The sequence below is a fragment of the Parambassis ranga genome, chromosome 8 (assembly GCF_900634625.1).
Source record: "Parambassis ranga chromosome 8, fParRan2.1, whole genome shotgun sequence".
NCBI classification, from domain to species: domain Eukaryota; kingdom Metazoa; phylum Chordata; class Actinopteri; family Ambassidae; genus Parambassis; species Parambassis ranga.
In genome coordinates, this window is record NC_041029.1 from 4,241,035 (window position 1) to 4,260,750 (window position 19,716).

Genomic DNA, 19,716 nt, shown 5'->3' on the forward strand with positions numbered 1-19,716 from the left:
TGTAATACCAAAATGTAATATAAATGCAATGACCAAACCCCATCACATATAAATGCATGACATGACTCAATTGTATACTGAGTAGTCGAGTCAGTTACATCATCACTGCAAGAACTTCCAGTCAGAGGAGAACGTTTCTAAGTGTTTCTAGACCTGCTCTAGATCCTCATTATGTCAAATTAAACAGGTGCACAGCCAACACACAGAATATTACTGTTCTAGAATCTCCACCATCACTATTCCCAGATTTGTAGAGCACTTAGTCTTTGGTGGAGTGGTACAGATTTAAGTAACAAGTTCGTAATGAAGTTTCTAATGGTGACAAACTCGAGGCACAGAGAAACAGCTGAGCTGGAAAGAGCAAAGGACAGAAGGAGAGAGGAGATCAGATCGAGATGAAGACTGCAAAGTGGCTGAAAGTGGAGATGAGCTTGGACATGCCAAAGACATTTCTCTCTTAGTTTGGACCATGAGTCTGCCTGCCTTGACCCACTTGACCCATTTAGTTAAGTGCCACTACTGTTTAGTTTCAACTTCCCATAGTTAAAAAACAAAAAGAGAAAACCCCCCCCCCCGTCAGGTTGGAAATAATTGTGGTTCCATATCTGAGGGTTTCAGCTTACAGTAACTTACGTTAGCAAAGTGAACACTTAAATGCATGACCTCAATTAGCTCCAAATAGTCTGAGTGAAATGAAAAAAAATGAAAGAATGGGTGTTATTTGAGGTGTCAGACAGGCTGTAGTGAGGTAAAGAGATGACAGCAAGAGCGCCTCATTGGTCCATTCATCAAGCAGATTTGACACTACCCTGCAGGATTCATTTTCCTCCTTGAATTGAATCCAGTGCCAAATTCATCCCAAGCTCTTTCCATGTAAGGACTGTCTAAAGTGGGAAATCTCTCTCCACGATACAGTTACCTAAGGGGAGTGGCATGTGTGTGTGTATATGTGTGTGCGCGCGCTATGACAGGGAGTTAAGAGATTAATTTAACGTGCTAATGTAGTTCTGACCAAAAATGATAATTTGATTTGTGTTGACCACACTATAGACACTGCTTCCAGAGATTAGTCATAGCCCCATCCCCCTCATGTCCATGGAGCGTCATCCTTTTACACATAATTTGCATAAAAGGATGAAAAGACCATATAAGATTGGTGATTTCAGCTTCGTTTAGGGGTAACACTGGCACAAAAAGAGAAGTATAAATGAAGGATAAATATATACTGACATCTTTATTTATTGCTTTAATGAATGCAGGATGCACAAACCTGGAAAAAGGGGCTGTGATTATATATAATTTATCACATACGGTGTCTTACAATCAAAGTCAGTCCTGAATTGACACAAAAACAAGGCACAGTGGTTACATCTAAGGTGTAAATGCTCATACCATTAAAAAACACAAGACTTTATGAAATGTACAATGCATTTCAGAATTGGACGAGTATAATCAGGTTAAAAAAATTACATGAAAAGATGATGGCCTTAACTTAAAAAAGACAAAAACATTAAGAAAACTATTTTTCTAATGGAAAAATATCTTTTATACACATCAAATAACATACACATGACATGCAATCATCAGAATAAGGTGCTGTTTCATACAGCGGCCCTGAGGATACTGTTTTTTTAAACAGTAGGAATATAAATCAGTCTGCATACACATTATGGGGATCATTTGGAGTTACAAACAATATCTCATAATGTATATTATTATATTTTTAAAGTCTTAGATCTTAGTCCTTGAGCCCTGGGGATCCAGCAGTCAAATCTGAGACAGCTGAGTAAGATAAAAAAAAACACATAAAATCAATACAGGCAGGATTTAGACAACAACTTTTTCATGTTTTTTTTTTACCTCTGTGGAGTGAAGGAGGCCGGCTGGCTTTTATCAGATTACTCTGATGCAGAGCGTCAGTCATCCAGGCGAGGGCGCTGCAGCAGTACTCCAGCTGGGAGAGAAAGAAGGGGAGAGAGATACGCACAGACAGAGATGGATGAGTGCTGAGCAGGCAGAGCTGACAGCTGCAGAGAAACCAGACACAGCATGCACACACACAACACACACATATACGTCTATCAGTCTGCCCGTGTGCATGCATGCATGCAGAGGTTTACTGCAGCAACACCCACTGCATTATTGAAAATAAGCAGGCTGACCTGTGTCTCTAGCAGCTGCAATCTTCGATCGTGATCACGGATCTCTGCCATTTGCTTCAGCACGCTGTCCACCCTGCAGAATCAAACACACAAATATACCAGCTGCTAACCTCAGCTAGAATATCAATCAGAGTTCAGCTTAGTTCAACAGGATGGAAGGGTCACAGACCACGTTCAAGTGAAAGAGGGACGGATGAAAAGCTTAAACTGGGACATACTGACATGACTAACAAGGCACAGAAGAAGAGCTACAAGCCACTGATATATGAACATACCTATAATTTGCTTTGTTTAAGTCAATATGTAATCAGTAATCTCTAAAAATTGGTCGTATATTGCACATCTTTCTGTTTTGCAGTGCGTCAAAGGTAATGAGATGAACAATCAGTTCTGACAGCTCTTTAAAAAACACCAGCGGTAACTTACTTGACTGATGTACGTTTAAGTCGCGCCGTGTCGCTCTCCCTCTGCAGCTTACTCTGAGCTGAGAGGAGGTTTTCTTTCTGGATAGCCTCCCATGTGTTGAGTCGGCTGGCCTCTCTGCCCCGCAGCTCCAGAACTAAGAAAGACACAGGATCACATATGAGCAGAAAATGCACATGGACACACAAGTGTAAGAGTAGATATCTTCACACTGCTTCTTACCAAAGTGTTGGTTTTTCAATGAGGGGATGCGGCGAATCTGTCTTTTGATGAAGAGGTGTAGGTGCGAGAGGATGATGAAGGGTGGTGCCAGACAGGGTCTGGAGTGGTACTCCACAATCAGGTTGTAACGCTGAAACTTCCAGTAGGTGTCACTGTGCTCCTGCACTTTGGAGAAGGTGTAGCTGTGGACAGTAAACAGAAGGTGAAAACACATCCGTCCACGGTGCGTTCCTGTGTTGAACCTGTATCCTACCTGAACATAGCAATGAGCAGGTTGACCAGCACTATGTTGGTAAACAGCAGGTAGATGACAAGCAGGATGACGACCACCCAGTTGGCGTAGTTGCTCAGACAGGGCTCTGCTCCCGCTTCGATCAATGTGGCGTTGTGTGTGCAGTTTATTTGACGCAGTTTATCAGCTAGATGCAAAGCAAATACAACACATTGATTTGAATTCAACCTGAATTTTCAAGGTATACACTCGTCAGAAGTTAAAGCAGCAACTGCACCACTCACTGTCCATGTCCTCAATAGGAATTTGTCCAAAAATGTGCAGGTAGGGTCTGTAAAACACTCGTCGGAATATCCAGTTAGGACGAGGGTCGTACGAGTACAGGAGAGCCTGATTGGCCACTCCGTACGCCATGACCCACACAGCCAGAAAGAAAAGGAAGAAGAAAACATCTTTGACCTGAAGGGAACAAGGAGAGACGATGTTGTGAGATACAAAACAACAACCTTCATCCCCTTAGGCGTTGCCAGCGCCACATTAAAGGGCGCACCAGGATGTCAAATCAAACAGTAAACAGCAGCTGATATGATCTATTTCAACATGCTTCCCATCAGCTTAAATTCCTCGCTCCGTAATTCCCTGATCCAAAAGTAATTCACTTTAAGAGAGATGTATCAATGTTTTTTACCATTTTGCCGACAATGATGATCTTTGGCCCGAGCTGTTTGTGGACAGCAAAGATGTGGATCAGTCGTAGCGTGAAAACCATAAAATCTATGGCCATCACTGCTCGGCCAAACTGATACGACCAGGGAAACATTCTGGAAAAGAAAAGTGGTCAGTCATTGTTCGTGCTTATGTTGCCATGGATACCTTTGTGTGGGAAGAAGACTAACCTGCAGCACAGTGCCAAAATGAAGAGAGTGATTGCCGTGAGGTCGCACTTGTTCCACTTATCCTGAATGTAGTTCCTCATCCTCTGGAGCACAAATGTGCTGCCCACAAAGAAGGTCTGTCAGCCACAGACAGAAGGTGTTACACATAGTTAGGTCTGTGCAGTCACTTCGCCATAAGTGCCTTTAATAACCAACCTGCCGGATCTCTTCGCACACTAAGGTGAATACCCAAAAGTAAAGCACCAGCTCCAGAGTGGAGGGGCCCTTGGGCGGTGCAGGTTTGAAGTCCACCAACAGAACATAGGCAAATAGGCAAAGGAAGAGGAAGTACATCAACACGTTGCCGAGGAATGAGGTGACGGGGGCGTACCAGAACTGTCTCCACCGTGAGATGACAAATGGTCTCTTGGAATGTGGGGGCAAAGTGCCTGGAGTGAAGACAAGATTCAAAACAGGGATCTTCTGAGAATTTCTGCCCCTTTGTGGACGTACCAAGAGCACAACAGGGAACCAAATCTACCTTCTTTAGGAGGCCCGAACTCCTCTGCATCTTCCTCACTGCAATTCCAAACAAGACAAATACCACACACTTCAGTTAAAACTGATGAATCCACCTTGCAACATCATTTTGATCTTTGTCTGGTTACCTCTGTATAATGTCAGAAAAGGAGAAGACAGTGCCATCATTCCCATCCAGGCTGTCGGCCTCTACACCCTGGAGGACTGCAGGAGACTTGACCTCCTCCTCTTGTTCCCTGTGACATAAACACACACAGTGTGTCATAGTTTAAATCACCGTGAACTTGTTTCATTGATCCTAACTTACAACACAACACTGACCTGAAGTTAATGAGGTCTGTGTAGATCAGCGGAGGCAGGAAGAAGGTGAGAACTAGTTTCCAAACATCTGTACTTCTTTCCATGTCACCCCACCAGATATGAGACAGCAGAGACTAACAGCAGACAGCGTTGTCATGACATCCACACTGTCCGCATCAACATCAAAATTAAAATCAAAATCACAGAAGGACAGAATGTCTACCTGAACGCCATCGTGACTGAAGAACAGTCGAGCATCTGCCAAGGTGGCCATCTGCAGGCAGGTAGCCCCGCCCCAAACCACAGACTTCCTTATAAGAAGAGTGAAGGATCGATTCTCGCTGTTCTGGTAACACTCACCGAACACATCTGAGCACACAGAACATCAGTGTGTTTTTTTCGTCTTGTGCTGCTGTAAGAGTTAAATCAGAGGAGGTTTGACTCACCATGTGCCAGGTTCTCAAACGTCATTGCCAGCTGTTTTAGGGCCAGCTTGTTCTCAGCCTCGCTCTCGAGCTTTGAAAGCTCCCTCAACAACTTACAGGCACCCAGAGCGCTCAACACAGACTCTCCTGCCTGACACAGGAAATGAGTTTTAACCAAATTAAAAGGGAAACTGCTGAGTGGAACCTTAAATACCAAAGTCTCACCATCTCCCAGAAGTACACAGACATTTCTCTGCGGTTCTGTAAGACAGCCCAGATGAAGAGAGCAGCCCAGGGTGAGAGGCAGCGCTGGGCCCGGTACACACACTCCCCTAGAAGCAACTTATTGACTTGCTTGAGAGCCCTCCTGGTGCTAATGCCGTGGTCAAGGCCCAGAGGTCCATAGTAGAAAGGCTGGCAGACATCACCTAAGAGTTCCCCCAGCAGGCGAGACACCTGCAGCATGACCAGACAATCCATCACCACAACACGGCAGGGACGCTTTTAATAAATGAATTAGCTGTCCTCTTCCTCACCTCATACAGGCTGAGCTCTTTTGCTAAAGCAGGTTCGTTTTGCAAATTCAGGGGATTCTTCAGAGGTAGCATCACATCTCCATCTGAATGTGACATGGATTCAGCCAGGCCCACTCTCTCAGTCAGACGTCTCTGGAGAAGCATGTAGGCCAAGGAGCTGTCTGATAGTGAGCCATACAAGCTCTCCAAGCGCTGGTATGTCAGGTAGTCCAGAATATTCAGACCATTTTCACAGAAGAGCCGCACAAACTGTGGTTTGTCGTTGATCAGTGCATCGGTCATGGAGTCCTCGAGGTCCTCGTACTGAAAGCATAGTCATTGAATTTAGATCTGCCTTTTTTTTCCCCCGGTTTTTTGTATGTGTGGCACAAAGGCCTCTAACCTTCCACTGTATGCCTCCATTGAAGAGCTCAGTTTTGGCAATGTCTACTCTGTTCCAGGCCACAGCCAGTTTCAGCTCCTCGATGTACTCTCTGGCTTCACTGGACACACGTTTACTAGCTTAACACACAAACACATTCAGTCATTCAGATAATATTATAATATAACATACTTTGAAGCACACATTTGGATGTGCAAAAAAGATATGTAATATGTGCATTTTTCTTACTTACCTCTAACAAGTGCTTTGAGGAGAACTGTATCAAAATCATCAGAGCCCTCCTGTTCCTGCTGGAAAACAGTGATGAGGTCTCTGTTGTGATAAATACTCAGAGCCTACAGACAAACAGAAAGAAAAACCAGATCCATTTCATACATCACAAACATTGTAGAACTAGATGAGACTCTGGACACATCAAACTGAGCAACACTGACTCACACTGTCTACCAGCTTCTGCAGATCACCTTCAGCTGGGAAGTGTTTCCGGACCTTCTCACGGACCCTGTCGCGGAACTCCGTGCTGAGACCCTCAACAGTCTCTACCTCCGATGGAGGAGAGGTGGGACTGAGGGAAACAGTGGGGAGATTCCCCAGCAGTTCACCAATAAAATCTGCAGCTGGACCAGAACCAGCAAGAACCAGCCAGGGCGTAGATTTCCTCATAGAGGCATCTACTCTCTAAGCCCGGGAACGTATGAAACACACACAAGATAACAGATAGGACGATTATTTATTATTTACTTGGCTGAGGAAATCGTAAACATTATCATTTACAAGGAAGATATGAAAAGCCAGAAGGCAAACAGGACAGGGATTTGTGTGTATATTGATAAGGTATTTGACAGATTCCTCACCTCCAGCATGCTGGAATCTCCTGAAATGAGCATGCAAAGCACTGGGATTTCAATGTTGCCGCTACCTGTGGTCAGACCAAGAGACATCAGATCATATGGAAAATGCAAGAGGTGGAGTTCACACAGTGGCCCACATATCATTCACCTTCATAAACCTCCATGCTCACCCCAAATGCCAGTGCGCTGATGGGAAATGTAGTCCTCCAGATTAGCACGAAAGGCTGTCTCTCCCCGATGCCGGCCAACGCTCCCATCATCCACCAAGAGGAAAGCCTGACAGTTGTTGTCCAGGCAGCAGGAGTCACGTGACGCATTCTGGACGTAGTACCGAGCTGGGAAACTTCCCTTCAGACAGAAAACCCAACAGTCATTTAAGTCCTACACATCTGTGGAATGGAGCACAGCAGAATAAGTACCTGGGCGTTGACAAGCTGCTGCCTGTTGTGAACTAGACCCCAGGGGGCCAGTCCCACGGCGATCACTTTCTTCTGAGAGAGAGCCGGAGCCGCCGCCCCGTGGTCCCGCACTGCTTCACCAACACAGCGCGCCACACCCTCTCTCAGACCCCCCGTCAAGATCCAGGCCCCTGAGCAAAAGAGAGAGAGAGAGAGAGACAGTCAGGTGGAGCCCACAACAACCAAACATCATGGAAGCATTACAGCTGAATTCTGGGTGGCTACAGTGACCCACCTGTGCTCTGTGCAGCTCTGACCAGCCCCTTCCTCAGGACATCCCTCACCCATGTTTTGATCTTCTCATGGCCTTCGCCCCCGACCACCGACACCACCAGGTTGGGTGAGGGCAGACCCCAGTGAGCAGTCATCAGGGTGTAGACAATATCAGGTGGTGTGTCACATGATAGACGCAAAAACTGGGAAGAAACGGAGAGGAGACGCTTACTTTTACAGTCTGTATGGGGGCATAAGTGCGCCTGCATGTCTGCATGAGCGTGGGTGTGCGTTCCACTCACATGACTGTGTCTTCGTCCAGCACCGGCAAACTCCAGCTCTCCAAAGGCGTCGGTGGGATACTCTGACGAATGCTGCTTGCTGTCCCACTGGGTAACGATAGCTGCACCAAAGTAATCCCCCGTTGCAACAGAGGTGTGCACGTCCCGCACACCACCACACTGACACAATGCTCCATTACTGACACACACAACAAAAACCCGTACAAACCTGTTATTCTGTGGTTCAAATAGCATCTCAAATGTCTGGATTCGTAAGAGGAGATTACCTGAAAGAGTCTTCAACAAATGTGGTGCACACTCGCTTCTTGATGATCTTGGGAATCCAGCTCTGTAAGCAGAAACTCAGCTTGTCAGCACTACAGTAATGCGAAGAACAACGCTGTTCTGTAATGTCTGGTAATGTTATGGTTAACTACACACGCAACTGTTTTGGAACTGGAATGTAATCAGGTGACACAAAACACACACAAAACAAATGTAAATGCCAGCAGGCATTGGTCACATTCCACCTCCTTGCCGACCTTGGTGGCGGTGTTGATTTAGAGAACTGGAAGTATACCTTGGAAGTATACCTGCCATAATACCAAAACAAAGCCCACAGTGAACATATGTGAAAGACCATGTAATACTGAATTATGTGTCCAAGAATTTTCCAAAAGTAAGCCAAGGCCAAAGTTGTCAAGGTTGGTGCTTCTGCAGAGGGGTTTTCTCTAAATAATTTAAATATATATAACCTTCCACCCACCGTGCAGCTGCTATGAAGAGAAGAAGTGATCTTGAGCAGGATTCATGTGACAGAGGAGGAATCATGTGAGTATTAAGAGAATGGAATAGAGAGGGAAGCAGATCAGCTGAAACAAGAGGACAAACATGAGGTGAAGTGTTGGAGCGGCAGATACAAGATTGAAGCCAATAAGCAGAGAATGAGAAAAATGTGAGGAATGAGTGAGGATGGACTCAGGTGGAGGCATGAATGAGGTTTTAAAGTCATCATGGAAGAAGACAGCTCCCGCTCTCCGAGGGTGGTGGGTAAATTAAAAACTGGTTATTTATAAGACAGCATTGCATGTGCATTACATTTTTTAACTACTTCCAGGGTAAAATTTGCTGCTACAAGATGAAGCAGATCATTTGTGATCTCACCGATAAGAGGACTGGTTCAACCTGTACTGTGTGTATTCAGGAGCCTCCACCTGCAACATTTAGGCCGAAGCTAGAGCTTGATTGCAGGATTTATCGGGTGGTGTTGCAGCAAAACAATGACCCCTTATAGTCCTACATCCATCCTATCTGAGAGTCATGGCTGTGAATATTCAGCCCTAAAGACACGACCTCGCGGTGCAGGACGCTGAACTACCCTGCACATCAGAAACAGATAAGGTTTACCTGCCAAAAAACGTGATCTAAGCTTGTTGCGCATGTTGTGACACATAAAAATCAATTTTAAGATGGTGATCCACCAGGGCCAGTCTATTGCGTGTTTTTGAACGTCACTTCGTTTACAGCAGTTGCTACGTTAGAGGCGACATTCGTCTTTTTGATGTCAGATCTCCGCAGTCATTGTGTGCTTTCTGACAGGACACGCAGAGGGCGTTTTCGAAACATCACAAAGTCCTAGCATTGCATTGCAACAGACCATGGAGAGTGGCTTTCAGTCGGCAGGTGCAGCTAATGAATGGACCAAATTCACAGAATAGCTGAATCCCTTTCAGTTGACAGAACGGGTGTAACGGCTTCAAGAATGTACATTGCTGGTGACTTAGACTGGTTGTCAAATCCATTCAAAACACATATGGTATGTGTATGTATGTATGAGTATTGTCTGCATAGATTCTCAGACAGACGGAGTGATGGCGACTGGAAGTGCAGGTTTACAAGGACAGAAATAACCTAACGTAAAAATCGTCACAGGTCTTAAAAAAATGTACTCTTGGTTTACAAAGCACTGAATGGTCTTGGACCAGAAATTCATCATGGACTTATCGCTTCTTGATGAAGCATCCAGACCCCCTGTGATCATCGGGGACAGGCCTACTGTGTGTACCCATGGTCAGAAGCAGGATTCAGTTATACTGTCGCGCACCTGTGGAACAAACGTCCTAAAACTCATTTAATATTTTTTAAGTCTGTGTTGTTTCCATCCTTATGTAATGTTGCTTTTTATTCTGTCATTTGAATGTTCCGCTGGAAAGCACTCTGAAATGCCTTGTGTATGAATGGTGCTATACAAATAAACCCTGCCTTGCCTTGCCTTGCCTAAAACGTGTTTCTTTTGTCTTTCAATCAGCTGTAAAATTCCAAAGAAAGGTAAAACCTCTGCTCCATTTGTTTTCATGAAAACAACAGAAGTTTAAAGCCACACCCAGCTAGCACTAATAATCCTTGCACATACAACAAAAACCCATACAGGAGGCTTGAAGGACATTTGTAGAAGGCAGGGCATGAACCTTCATGTTTATCGACATCCAAGCAAATATTAGACGCTTAATGCTGAATATACATGGAAGCTGTGGAAGAGTTCCACGACCGGCTCGTCCTTATGAACACCATAGAATGGTCTGAGTCTCATTTTACAAACTGCCACGGCCTGCAGAGATAGCTGAAGTTTGCCTTCATCTACTGCTAACAGGTCTGTTCATGTCATGGTTTCGTCTGGGGAAGTGTACTCCCAACCAGCAGAAAACACAGAATAAATATTGTATTTAACCAAGTGTGCCCCACCCGGCTCCGCACCCCAGAGGAGACGCCGAGTTTCCCTAAAGTAACATATTGAGACTTTGATCAGGTCAGTCGCAGGCTCTACAACACACAGTGGAAATAAAATAAACAGTTTTCAGATTCTGCGTGTGCAGGTTCATGGTCGTAAAGGTAAAATGTTTACGGTTATGTTGCACAATCTGTGTGTTTTCAGGTGTGTCTGTATGAAAACAGTGGCTTGCTGGGTTCATAATGAGCCCCTGTGTTAGCATAGGTGTGTTGAGAAAGATGTCTGCATGTCTATCATGACTGACTGATCCTTGTGACTGCAATGTAATTACACATACATGTAAAGAGCTATATGTGCTTATAGTGATAATGCTGACATTTCATATTGGTTAGGACCAAAAATCCCCTGAATAATCTTAACTTTATCATGCTGGCTTTAGATCTATGCTGAGAAGACGGGCCCATAGATTTTATTTGTTTTTTTATCCACTAAGACCTGTCAGTCAGCTTTGTCTGTCTTTATACTTGACATGTGTGGACAGAATGTGTAATTATACAGCGGTTTCATACTGACACCATGACATCAGGCAGTGAAGTAAAGTAACAATCAACCCTCTAAAAGGTTAAAAAAACAAATCTCAGCCTCCTATTTACTGCGTACAGTTCCCCGCAAATGTACCGCATTGAATGATGTGCAGGAGAACTTTAACTAAAAGAACAAGATGGAGAAGGAGACGTACAAACCAAACAACTGTGCTACAGACCCAAAGCAAGAACATGTCGACTTCAAATACAAGAGGGCAACAGCTTCATGATGCAGTGTAGGTTAAACAATATAACAGTGCATCTGTAGTAAGTGTAAAAAATACATTTTCACACTACACAGGAGAGACCCACGATGTGCTGTTAAAAATTTATCTAAGTAACTTTTACTCTGAGTACATTTTAAATATGTTACTTTAAATTAATCATCATGTTCCAATGAGGAGGGAAAGCAATCTACCACTCCAGTCTTCAGATTAACACTAAACCTAGATTATAATCATATCAATCTTTTGAGAGTCTCGCACTCAGTCTGTCTCACAGCTGAAGTCAGAAAAACCAGTTTTACTTGTAGCGTATCGCCCACCTGCTGCTGCTTATTCAGAGTTCCTGCTGGAGTTTTCAGACTTTATATGTAGTTTAGTGCTCAACACAGATAAAGCCATTATAGTTGGTGACTTTAACATTTATCTCTGACAGTCTTAAGACTGCCTTTAACTCAGTCTTAGATTCAGTAGGGTTCTCTCAGATAGTAAATGAACCCACACACTGTCACAAACACACCCTCCATCTGGTTCTCACCTACGGCCTAGAAGCTGAGAACCTGCTAGAAGCTCTTAAAAATCCTGTCCTTTCAGACCACTCACTCTTTAACTTTTGAACAACTCTGCAGCCAGGCTGACAACGATCTGCTGAGCCTTGTATTCCTACAGCTCTTAGTGAAGACTTCATGAGCTTCTCCATCAAAAAAAATCCACCAAGATCTCTCCACAACAGCCAGTATGCTGCCATCTTTAGAAACCTCTTTCAGTCCAAATTCACCTCTGGACAGCTTCCTGCCTTTAGACCTCCCCGCGCTGACCTCCAGCATGAATAAATCTAACCCCCACCCCACGTCTCCTAGACCCCATTCCTACTAAGCTCCTCAAGGGAGTCTTTCCTCTGATTAGCACTTCCTTATTAGACCAGATCCAAACTGCTGTTATCAGACCTTCACTTAAAAACCCCTCGCTAGACTCAGACATCTTAGGAAAATATACACGGATCTCCAACCTCGCCTTTATTTCTAAGATCAGTCAGTTAAATGACCAGCTGCATAGGAACAGTCTGTTTGATACGTTCCAGTCTGGATTCAGAGCCCATCACAGCACAGAAACAGCACTGGTTAAAGTCACTAATGACCCCCTCATGGCATCAGACCGTGGACTTGTCTCTGAATTGGTTCTACTGGATCTCAGTGCTGCCTTTGACACCATAGATCACAGCATCTTACTACACAGATTAGACAGATCCGACAGATTCCACTTCGTTCATGTTAACAATGTTTCCTCTTTGCATACAAGGGTTAACACGGTGTTCCACAGGGTTCAGTGCTCGGACAGATCCTGTTCACCCTCTACATGCTCACTCTAGCGAACATTATTTAGAAGCATGGCATAAACTTGAGTTCATTGATTTTGGCCCCAAACTTCTCAGAACTAGATTATTTGATAACATTCTCTCTCTGGACGGCATCACTTTGGCGTCCAGTGCGACCGCGAGGAACCTCTGCGTTATGTTTGATCAGGAAAAGTCACTTATCCCTCAGAGCTCTCTAGGAACACCTTCTTTCACCTCCATAATATTGCTATGAGCTTGAACATCCTCTCTCAGAGTGATGCTAAACAAACATCACTCAGCAGGAAGGCTGTCCCTGCTCGAGGTTTCTTCCTGCTCTCTTAGGGGTTCAGGCTCTGGGTTTCTGTAAAGCACCTAGAGACCATGTTGAACTTACTTATCAAAGTAATACTACTCTTACTTAAGAAGAAAATTATAGTAGGTACTCTTTCCACCTCTGTTTATACATATATTTACAATAAATCTATTTTTTATAGTGAACATGTCCCTGAAGATAACAGGGAAGTTTTGTGTTTGTTTGCTTCTGTCTGCAGACATTGCTGAAGAAAAAAATCATTTGAAGAACACTTATTAAAACCCTCATTTTAAAGCAGAGGGATTTCTGCAGGAAATAGCTCATGCTGGTCAGGAACTTGCTTCAGTCTGTCAGTACCCCTCTGACTTCATACCAGCACACAGCCGGAGGCTCCTTAACATGTCTCAACTGGAACAGCAGCGTGTGGACCTCCGCCTGCAGTTTGCACCTACCTGATCTTTCTCCTTCTCGCTCCCCGACTTTCCTCCAACTCCGTCCTTTTCTCTGTCCAGCTCAATCATCTTGCTCTGTATCCGTCTCGTGTGATCATGAAGCTCCGGGTCAGCTGCGTTTCTTGCAGCCACGCCCACCTCAAACACGTGGCCCCGCCCACAAACAGAGAACAACGCCTCCAACCTGAGCTGTCGCACATGAAAGAACACCTGAGAGCAACAGAAAGTTGATGTTACCTCACAACAGACGTTTAAAAACACTTGTTAGCACTCGTGGATGCTACATGAAAAAAAAAACAGAACATATAAAAACTCTGTTTTCCTGCTGTTTACTTGCAAATTTTCTCAGAATAGATGTAATAAGATCCAGACCCTGTGTTTGCGTACATACATAACTACATACAAAGCCCTTCTCATGTTACGAGTAAACAGAGCGCAGACAGGTGAAGGCTGTGACAGCTCATTTGGTATTTTGATTTTCAAACACACAGATTACAGTTTAGTATTTACATACTCACACACTCGCTGTTTAAGCCTGTAAGTCAGTGTTATTTGTATAGTACTGAATTAAATGCCATCTCAGGATTCTTCAAGGTCAAGACTTTATGGTCGTAAACCCCAACAAGTGCCACTGGGTTCAGGGTGGATCCCAGACATGACACGACCTGACATGATCGGTTCCATACACCACATAAACATGCCCTGCCAGCCTGGTCTTGTTCACTATTTCCTGGAACATACTATGACACCTTAAATCTGGATTAGCAAATTTTGGGATTACATATGAACCGTAGCAATCAGCAATCTGCAGACCAATCTACCCACTGTTCTCCGGAGCCTCACTTGACCGTTGACCGTGCTTCATCAGATAAGGTTCTTATAGAGAGGAAGATGAAAGTCCGTCTGGTCTTGGAGCGAAGGATGATCCTTCCCCCGAGGGCACTGCAGCCAATTACGTAAAATGAGGAAGAGGAATACTACTGTGGAACACGTACCAGCTCTCATTATATTTGTTTTCTAACAATAAGCCTGACCTGCCCACTGACTCCCAGTGGATCCCCTCTGACCTCCATCCACACACAGCTCATCACAGACTGTGTTCTAAAGGCACTGACATGTTGTTTAGTACTCTGCATGGATGATAATGTTGTGTGTGTGTGTGTGTTGCCTCAGAGGAAACAATAGGAGATTATGCAGACAGTACAGGAAACTGTAACTGGATATCTCAGGAAACCTGCTTCCTGCTATTTCTGCACGCAGTAACCGTGGAAGCAGCAGCAGCTCAGAGTCATGTGACTTAAAATCAGCTCCATTTTGTGCAATATGAGATCTGAATGAATGATGTGCCACTTCTATTATCTGTCACATTTATTACAAAATTATCATATAAAGTTTGAATCAGTTTGTGTCCTGGTGGGACTCCAGAGGTGGAGTGAGTTCAATACTAAGCAAACAGACACAGACTTTTCAAGCCGTCCATAGTCTGTGAACGTGTGTTTTAATACTTGATACTTCTACTCCAGTGTGATGCTTAAAGAAGACCTTTACCTCTACTCGAGTAAGTTTTTGGCAGAGTATTTGCTGAAGTGTGGGTCTAGTACTTTTCCCATCTCTGTGTCCTGGTAACCATCATCATCCATTTTCAAAAAATTCCTTCAAGGCTGATTGTTTACACAAGATTAGGGCATAGTAAATGTAATCCTTGACCTCTAAATTCTAATCTAAACCTTATCCTCTTGATCCTTGTGTTGGAGAAGTCTGAATAAAGTGGCTAATGTGTCCTGCACATATCAGCTAATCTCAGGTTCATACAGTTTGTGGTGTGTGCTTCATGGTCTACTAGTTTAATACACAGCGGGTCTAAATGAATAAATTAGGAGGCAGTTTAATACTTTTTAAGACAGCTTATGACTTAGAAAGGTCCTTTTGATGCAGCAAGTTCATATTGATATTTGGCAGGTGATTTCTTTGAGCATGATGAATTTCTTCCTGTGACCAACTCAAGGCTGCTCCTCTGTCACATTACTGTGTGTTTGCTTCCACCTGGTGGCCTGAAACGCGCCACTGCACATGTCATTCACATAAAAGTGTCTGTTCATAGAATGTAAAAAAAAACAAGTAAATATTATAATCACAATAAAAATACATGCAAATTTATCTTTGTGCAAATTAAGTATTGAATTTAATTTGATCAGTTTTTATTCATTGGAAAAATATTCAAGATCATTGACAAGGGCAATAAGAAAATAAATAAATTCCTGCAAAGTGTGCAAATTTTTAAATTCATTGCAAGAGCAGGAAGGCACAAAATTCGACCCAATGTGCAGAAAAAATAATGAGCAAAAAAAAGATAATAAGTGGCAAGAAAATCTGTAACAGATCATCTTGTGACCCAGTTATCCAACATGTAAGAACCATGAAGATATGTAAAGAGGATTGTTTTGTGGCTGCCAGCCGTACCATGACAGTAAAGAGCTACCCACAACAAACATACTCCAGACGCTTGCTCAACAGCTATTATCAGACACACCCACCTTTCTTTCACTCCCTTCAGTAAGAACACAGTCACTTCCTTCACCGGGCAGACTGCACCGCTCCATTCGTGTCGACTGCCCAGAGTCCACGAATCCACGACCCTGCACCTTCCACCACCACCACCAGCACCAGCTATCCAACCAGAACACAGCAGCAAAGGTAAGTCATGATCCCACTTCTTGTTGTTGTTCTTTTAAATCTAATCTTGCTTTATATGCAGCTAGAGAGAAAATGTCTGTCTCATCTAAAGGTGATTCTTCACACTAAAACTAAAGCTTGAAATGTTTGTGTGAGTCCTCCAGCTTTCTGATTAGTGGGTAGAAGGAAATACAGATGTAGTAAAGACATGTTTGCACTGGGAGCACCACACCTGATAAAGGTGCTGTTATCTCACCGCTCACTTAGCAAACAGTAAAAAACATGAAGGTATTGTTTCCAGTCCACACACAGAAACATAACTTTGCTGCTATGTTCAAAAATTTAAAGATTCTCTAAAACCGAGTGTCTTGTTTTTCTTCTTCTTCTTCTCTGATATCATCTCTGGACCTGCAGCAGCACATCTGCCGACCATAAAAGCAAGCACATTCCAGCAGCCTCTCCTGCCTCTGCTCAGACATGTCGCTGTACAGCTTTGGCCTGGAGCCGCTCTCCTGCCACGCCTGGAACAAAGACAGGACCCGTACGTTTAAAAAAAACTCAACATACACTCTTGATTACATTTCCTTATATAGAGTGGGTTCTTTCTCCATATCTTGTGGGTTCAGGGTGGGACCAAAACAGGCTGCTGGTATATTTTCTTCCTCCTCTAATTGCATTAATGTTGCCTGGAGAACCATGGGGAATCTGATTATCAATACAGGAAATGGATTCAGAGAGCTTTAATGCATCTGTCTGACTGCACCCTATTGTTATCACCAACTTACACCTTGTTACATCTTTTAGAAAGACACTGTGGAAGCATGCATCTCTCCGCAATGTTTACATGATCATACAGTGGACAGATAATTGTGGAATTAGGTCATTATTGCAGCATATGTGCTTCCTTACAGTGATCGCTGTGAGTCCAAATAACAACGTGGTGGTTATCTACGAGAAAAAAGGCAAAGAATGGGTCAAGATCCACGAGCTGAGTGAGCACAGTGGAAGGATCACAGGTACCTAAAGCTGAAAATATTATTAACATCATCTACCAAAGACCAGTGGTGTGTGTAATGTAAACATGTGTAACATGCAGCAAGACCAAACCAAAAGAGGGAAAATTTAATTTTATGTCCACAGGCATTGACTGGGCCCCAGAGTCCAACCGTATTGTCACCTGTGCCTCTGACCGTAACGCCTACGTGTGGACTCTCAAGGATGGCGTGTGGAAACCCACGCTGGTCCTGGTGCGCATCAACCGTGCGGCCACCTGTGTGAAGTGGTCCCCCCTGGAGAACAAGTTCGCCCTGGGCAGCGGGGCTCGACTCATCTCCGTGTGCTACTTTGAGAAGGAGAACGACTGGTGAGCAACATAATGATAAGACTTGATGAAACTGCTTTTGAAAGGCCTCGCACACACATTTCATCGTCTTTCCTACCTTTTAGGTGGCTGAGTAAGCACATCAAGAAGCCCATTTGTTCCACAGTTCTAAGTCTGGACTGGCACCCTAATAACATTTTACTGGCTGCTGGGTCTGCAGACCTTCACTGCAGGTGACACTTAACTCTCGTTAGCCTAATCAAGAGGTTTAAGCAGATGTACTAACCTTTTTTTTATTTTTATGCATAACATTCACTGCTATGACATCAGAGAGTGAGTCTAAAGGGACAGATCAGTTTCTCTCCCATGTTGTCTGAGGTTAAATGAAGGAGTCTGGTGCCTCTTCAGCCCCAGTGTCTCTGTATTGTAGTGTTCTTGCTGAACCATGGCTAAGTTCCTCATGTGATAAAATGGTATACACATATATATCAAATCAACATAACGGTCTTAAAACAGATTTCATACCTCTCAGGGTGTTTTCAACCTACATCAAGGACATCGAGGACAAGCCTGGACCCACTGCCTGGGGAGCCAAGATGCCTTTTGGAGAGGTGCTGCTGGAGCATAAGGACTGTGGTGGATGGGTGCACAGTGTCTCCTTCTCCCCCAGCGGAGACCAGCTGGCCTGCGTGGCGCACAACAGCAGCATCACCGTGGTTGATGCTGCGAAGGGGAGGGAGTGAGTGTGGTCACTTATCCCATCATTATGATAAAATATGTGATAAGGTTTCTGATATCTGAAAACCTCCTCCTCCTCCTCCTCCTCTTCTTCTTCTTCTTCTTCTGACATTACAAATCATGCTCATGTTGTCTGTTCAGGGTAACCCAGCTGACCACTAACCATCTGCCACTGCTGAGCGTCCTCTACGTCAACCCTACTGAGATTGTTGCTGCGGTAACATAACCTACACTCTGTGTGTGTGTGTGTGTCTGTGAGTTTTTGTGTGTACAATTGGTCAGCTCACACAAATGGTTAGAAGGCCAGAGAAGGAAAAGAAAACATTTTAAAGAAGCACTAAACTGTGTGCATAAGTGAGGCTTGGTTTGCCTTTACTGCCCCCTGGTGGCAGAAAATCATTTACTGCAGCTACATTCTGTCATCTTAAAATTCTTTGCTTATCATGTTACGTCTTTTTCATTCATCAGTATTTTAAAAGCTATTTCACAAAATAAACTAATACTGACTCTTATTTTCTTCTTAACATATTTTGTTCATGCTGTCCATGTATTTCGTCCGTGTCAGGGCCATGACTGTTGTCCCTACCAGTTCACCTATCAAGGTCCAGGCACCCTGGAGTTTGTGAAGAAGTTAGACATCCCCAAGCAGTCCTCAAAGAGCAGCGTGTCTGCCATGCAGCACTTCCGCAACCTGGACAAAAAGGCCACTGAGGAGGACAGCAACGAGCTGAACACACTTCACCAGAACAGCATCACGTAAGGGGCCTCACTTTCTGGCCTGTAAGAGAGTGTCACCAAAGAGGCTTCTGATTTGAATAGTTTGTTGATAGCATCACATATTTTGAATATGAGCTAGAATATGAGTCATTCCAATCAAGTAACAGGTCTCAAGTCATGTGGATTCATTAGCACCACCATGTGGTCAATTCCTCAAATGACACTGGACACTGATTTTCTACTAATTGTTTTTTTACACATTTCTGACTGTCTAAAGCCATGAGAATAATAATCTGCATTGATAATTGCTCACATGTAGTTGTACTCTGCAGACAGCTGTGTGTTGTGTCTGGGGGGAAATCCAAAGTAGAGAAGTACAGCAGTGTGGGTCTGGATGGAGCCATGGTGATCTGGGACTTTAAGGTATATGTGAATTACAATTCAGTGAACATGGAAAGGCATGTGCAAGCTTAGTATCAATTATTCCGATGTTTGTCTTTTGCAGCACTGAATCTACGCTGGTCGTCAGCACATCATGGATCAAACACTTCATGCAATCATTTGTGTTTCCAAGAAACAAGAAAGTATTGTGAGCACATGTGGGTCTTTAAATAAAGAATCTGAAAGTGCAGTGGTGTCATTTTGGGGTGATTTATCCTTTAAAAGTGTGTTTGACGTCCTCAGACATAGGTATCTGAGGTGCAGAGGGAGATTGCTTTAAACAAAACCTGGT

General features: G+C 43.9%; 2 protein-coding genes across 5 annotated transcripts; one reads left to right on the forward strand and one right to left on the reverse strand.

The window, feature by feature from the left end:
- Positions 1-1,232: 1,232 nt before the first annotated feature.
- trpm4a (transient receptor potential cation channel, subfamily M, member 4a) lies at positions 1,233-16,159 on the reverse strand. 4 transcript variants are annotated; one of them, XM_028411476.1, is made up of 28 exons: positions 16,069-16,159; positions 13,535-13,744; positions 8,188-8,249; positions 7,922-8,099; positions 7,642-7,822; positions 7,368-7,537; positions 7,119-7,296; positions 6,952-7,016; positions 6,536-6,775; positions 6,330-6,432; positions 6,098-6,216; positions 5,716-6,018; positions 5,405-5,635; positions 5,201-5,330; positions 4,978-5,123; positions 4,776-4,888; positions 4,583-4,690; positions 4,456-4,493; positions 4,131-4,363; positions 3,936-4,051; positions 3,728-3,860; positions 3,324-3,498; positions 3,061-3,226; positions 2,808-2,989; positions 2,589-2,721; positions 2,163-2,235; positions 1,861-1,954; positions 1,233-1,782 (listed from the first exon to the last, which is right to left on the reverse strand). In XM_028411476.1, exons 1-28 carry the CDS (start codon positions 16,132-16,134, stop codon positions 1,739-1,741), a joined length of 3,990 nt encoding a protein of 1,329 aa, XP_028267277.1. In that variant the 5' UTR covers positions 16,135-16,159; the 3' UTR covers positions 1,233-1,738. The 4 variants fall into 4 exon arrangements, with proteins under 4 accessions (XP_028267277.1, XP_028267278.1, XP_028267279.1 ...); XM_028411477.1 differs by lacking the exon at positions 16,069-16,159 and adding an exon at positions 14,360-14,638; XM_028411478.1 differs by lacking the exon at positions 16,069-16,159 and adding an exon at positions 14,356-14,638.
- On the forward strand, positions 16,090-19,614 carry LOC114439507 (actin-related protein 2/3 complex subunit 1A-A). The gene is made up of 10 exons (XM_028411481.1): positions 16,090-16,228; positions 16,622-16,748; positions 17,119-17,223; positions 17,348-17,570; positions 17,654-17,761; positions 18,061-18,267; positions 18,408-18,483; positions 18,832-19,022; positions 19,316-19,406; positions 19,489-19,614. Exons 2-10 carry the CDS (start codon positions 16,685-16,687, stop codon positions 19,492-19,494), a joined length of 1,071 nt encoding a protein of 356 aa, XP_028267282.1. The 5' UTR covers positions 16,090-16,228; positions 16,622-16,684; the 3' UTR covers positions 19,495-19,614.
- The last annotated feature ends 102 nt before the right edge of the window (positions 19,615-19,716 follow it).

Coding starts and splice junctions, on each gene's coding strand:
- trpm4a (XM_028411476.1), bottom strand. CDS start 16,134: ATGGAGCGGTGCAGTCTGCCCGGTGAAGGAAGTGACTGTGTTCTTACT. Junction 7,017..7,118: donor TCAGCGCACTGGCATTTGGG/GTGAGCATGGAG, acceptor GTCTGACCACAG/GTAGCGGCAACATTGAAATC. Junction 1,955..2,162: donor TGCAGCTGCTAGAGACACAG/GTCAGCCTGCTT, acceptor TTTCTCTCCCAG/CTGGAGTACTGCTGCAGCGC.
- LOC114439507 (XM_028411481.1), top strand. CDS start 16,685: ATGTCGCTGTACAGCTTTGGCCTGGAGCCGCTCTCCTGCCACGCCTGG. Junction 17,571..17,653: donor TTTGAGAAGGAGAACGACTG/GTGAGCAACATA, acceptor CCTACCTTTTAG/GTGGCTGAGTAAGCACATCA. Junction 17,762..18,060: donor TCTGCAGACCTTCACTGCAG/GTGACACTTAAC, acceptor CATACCTCTCAG/GGTGTTTTCAACCTACATCA.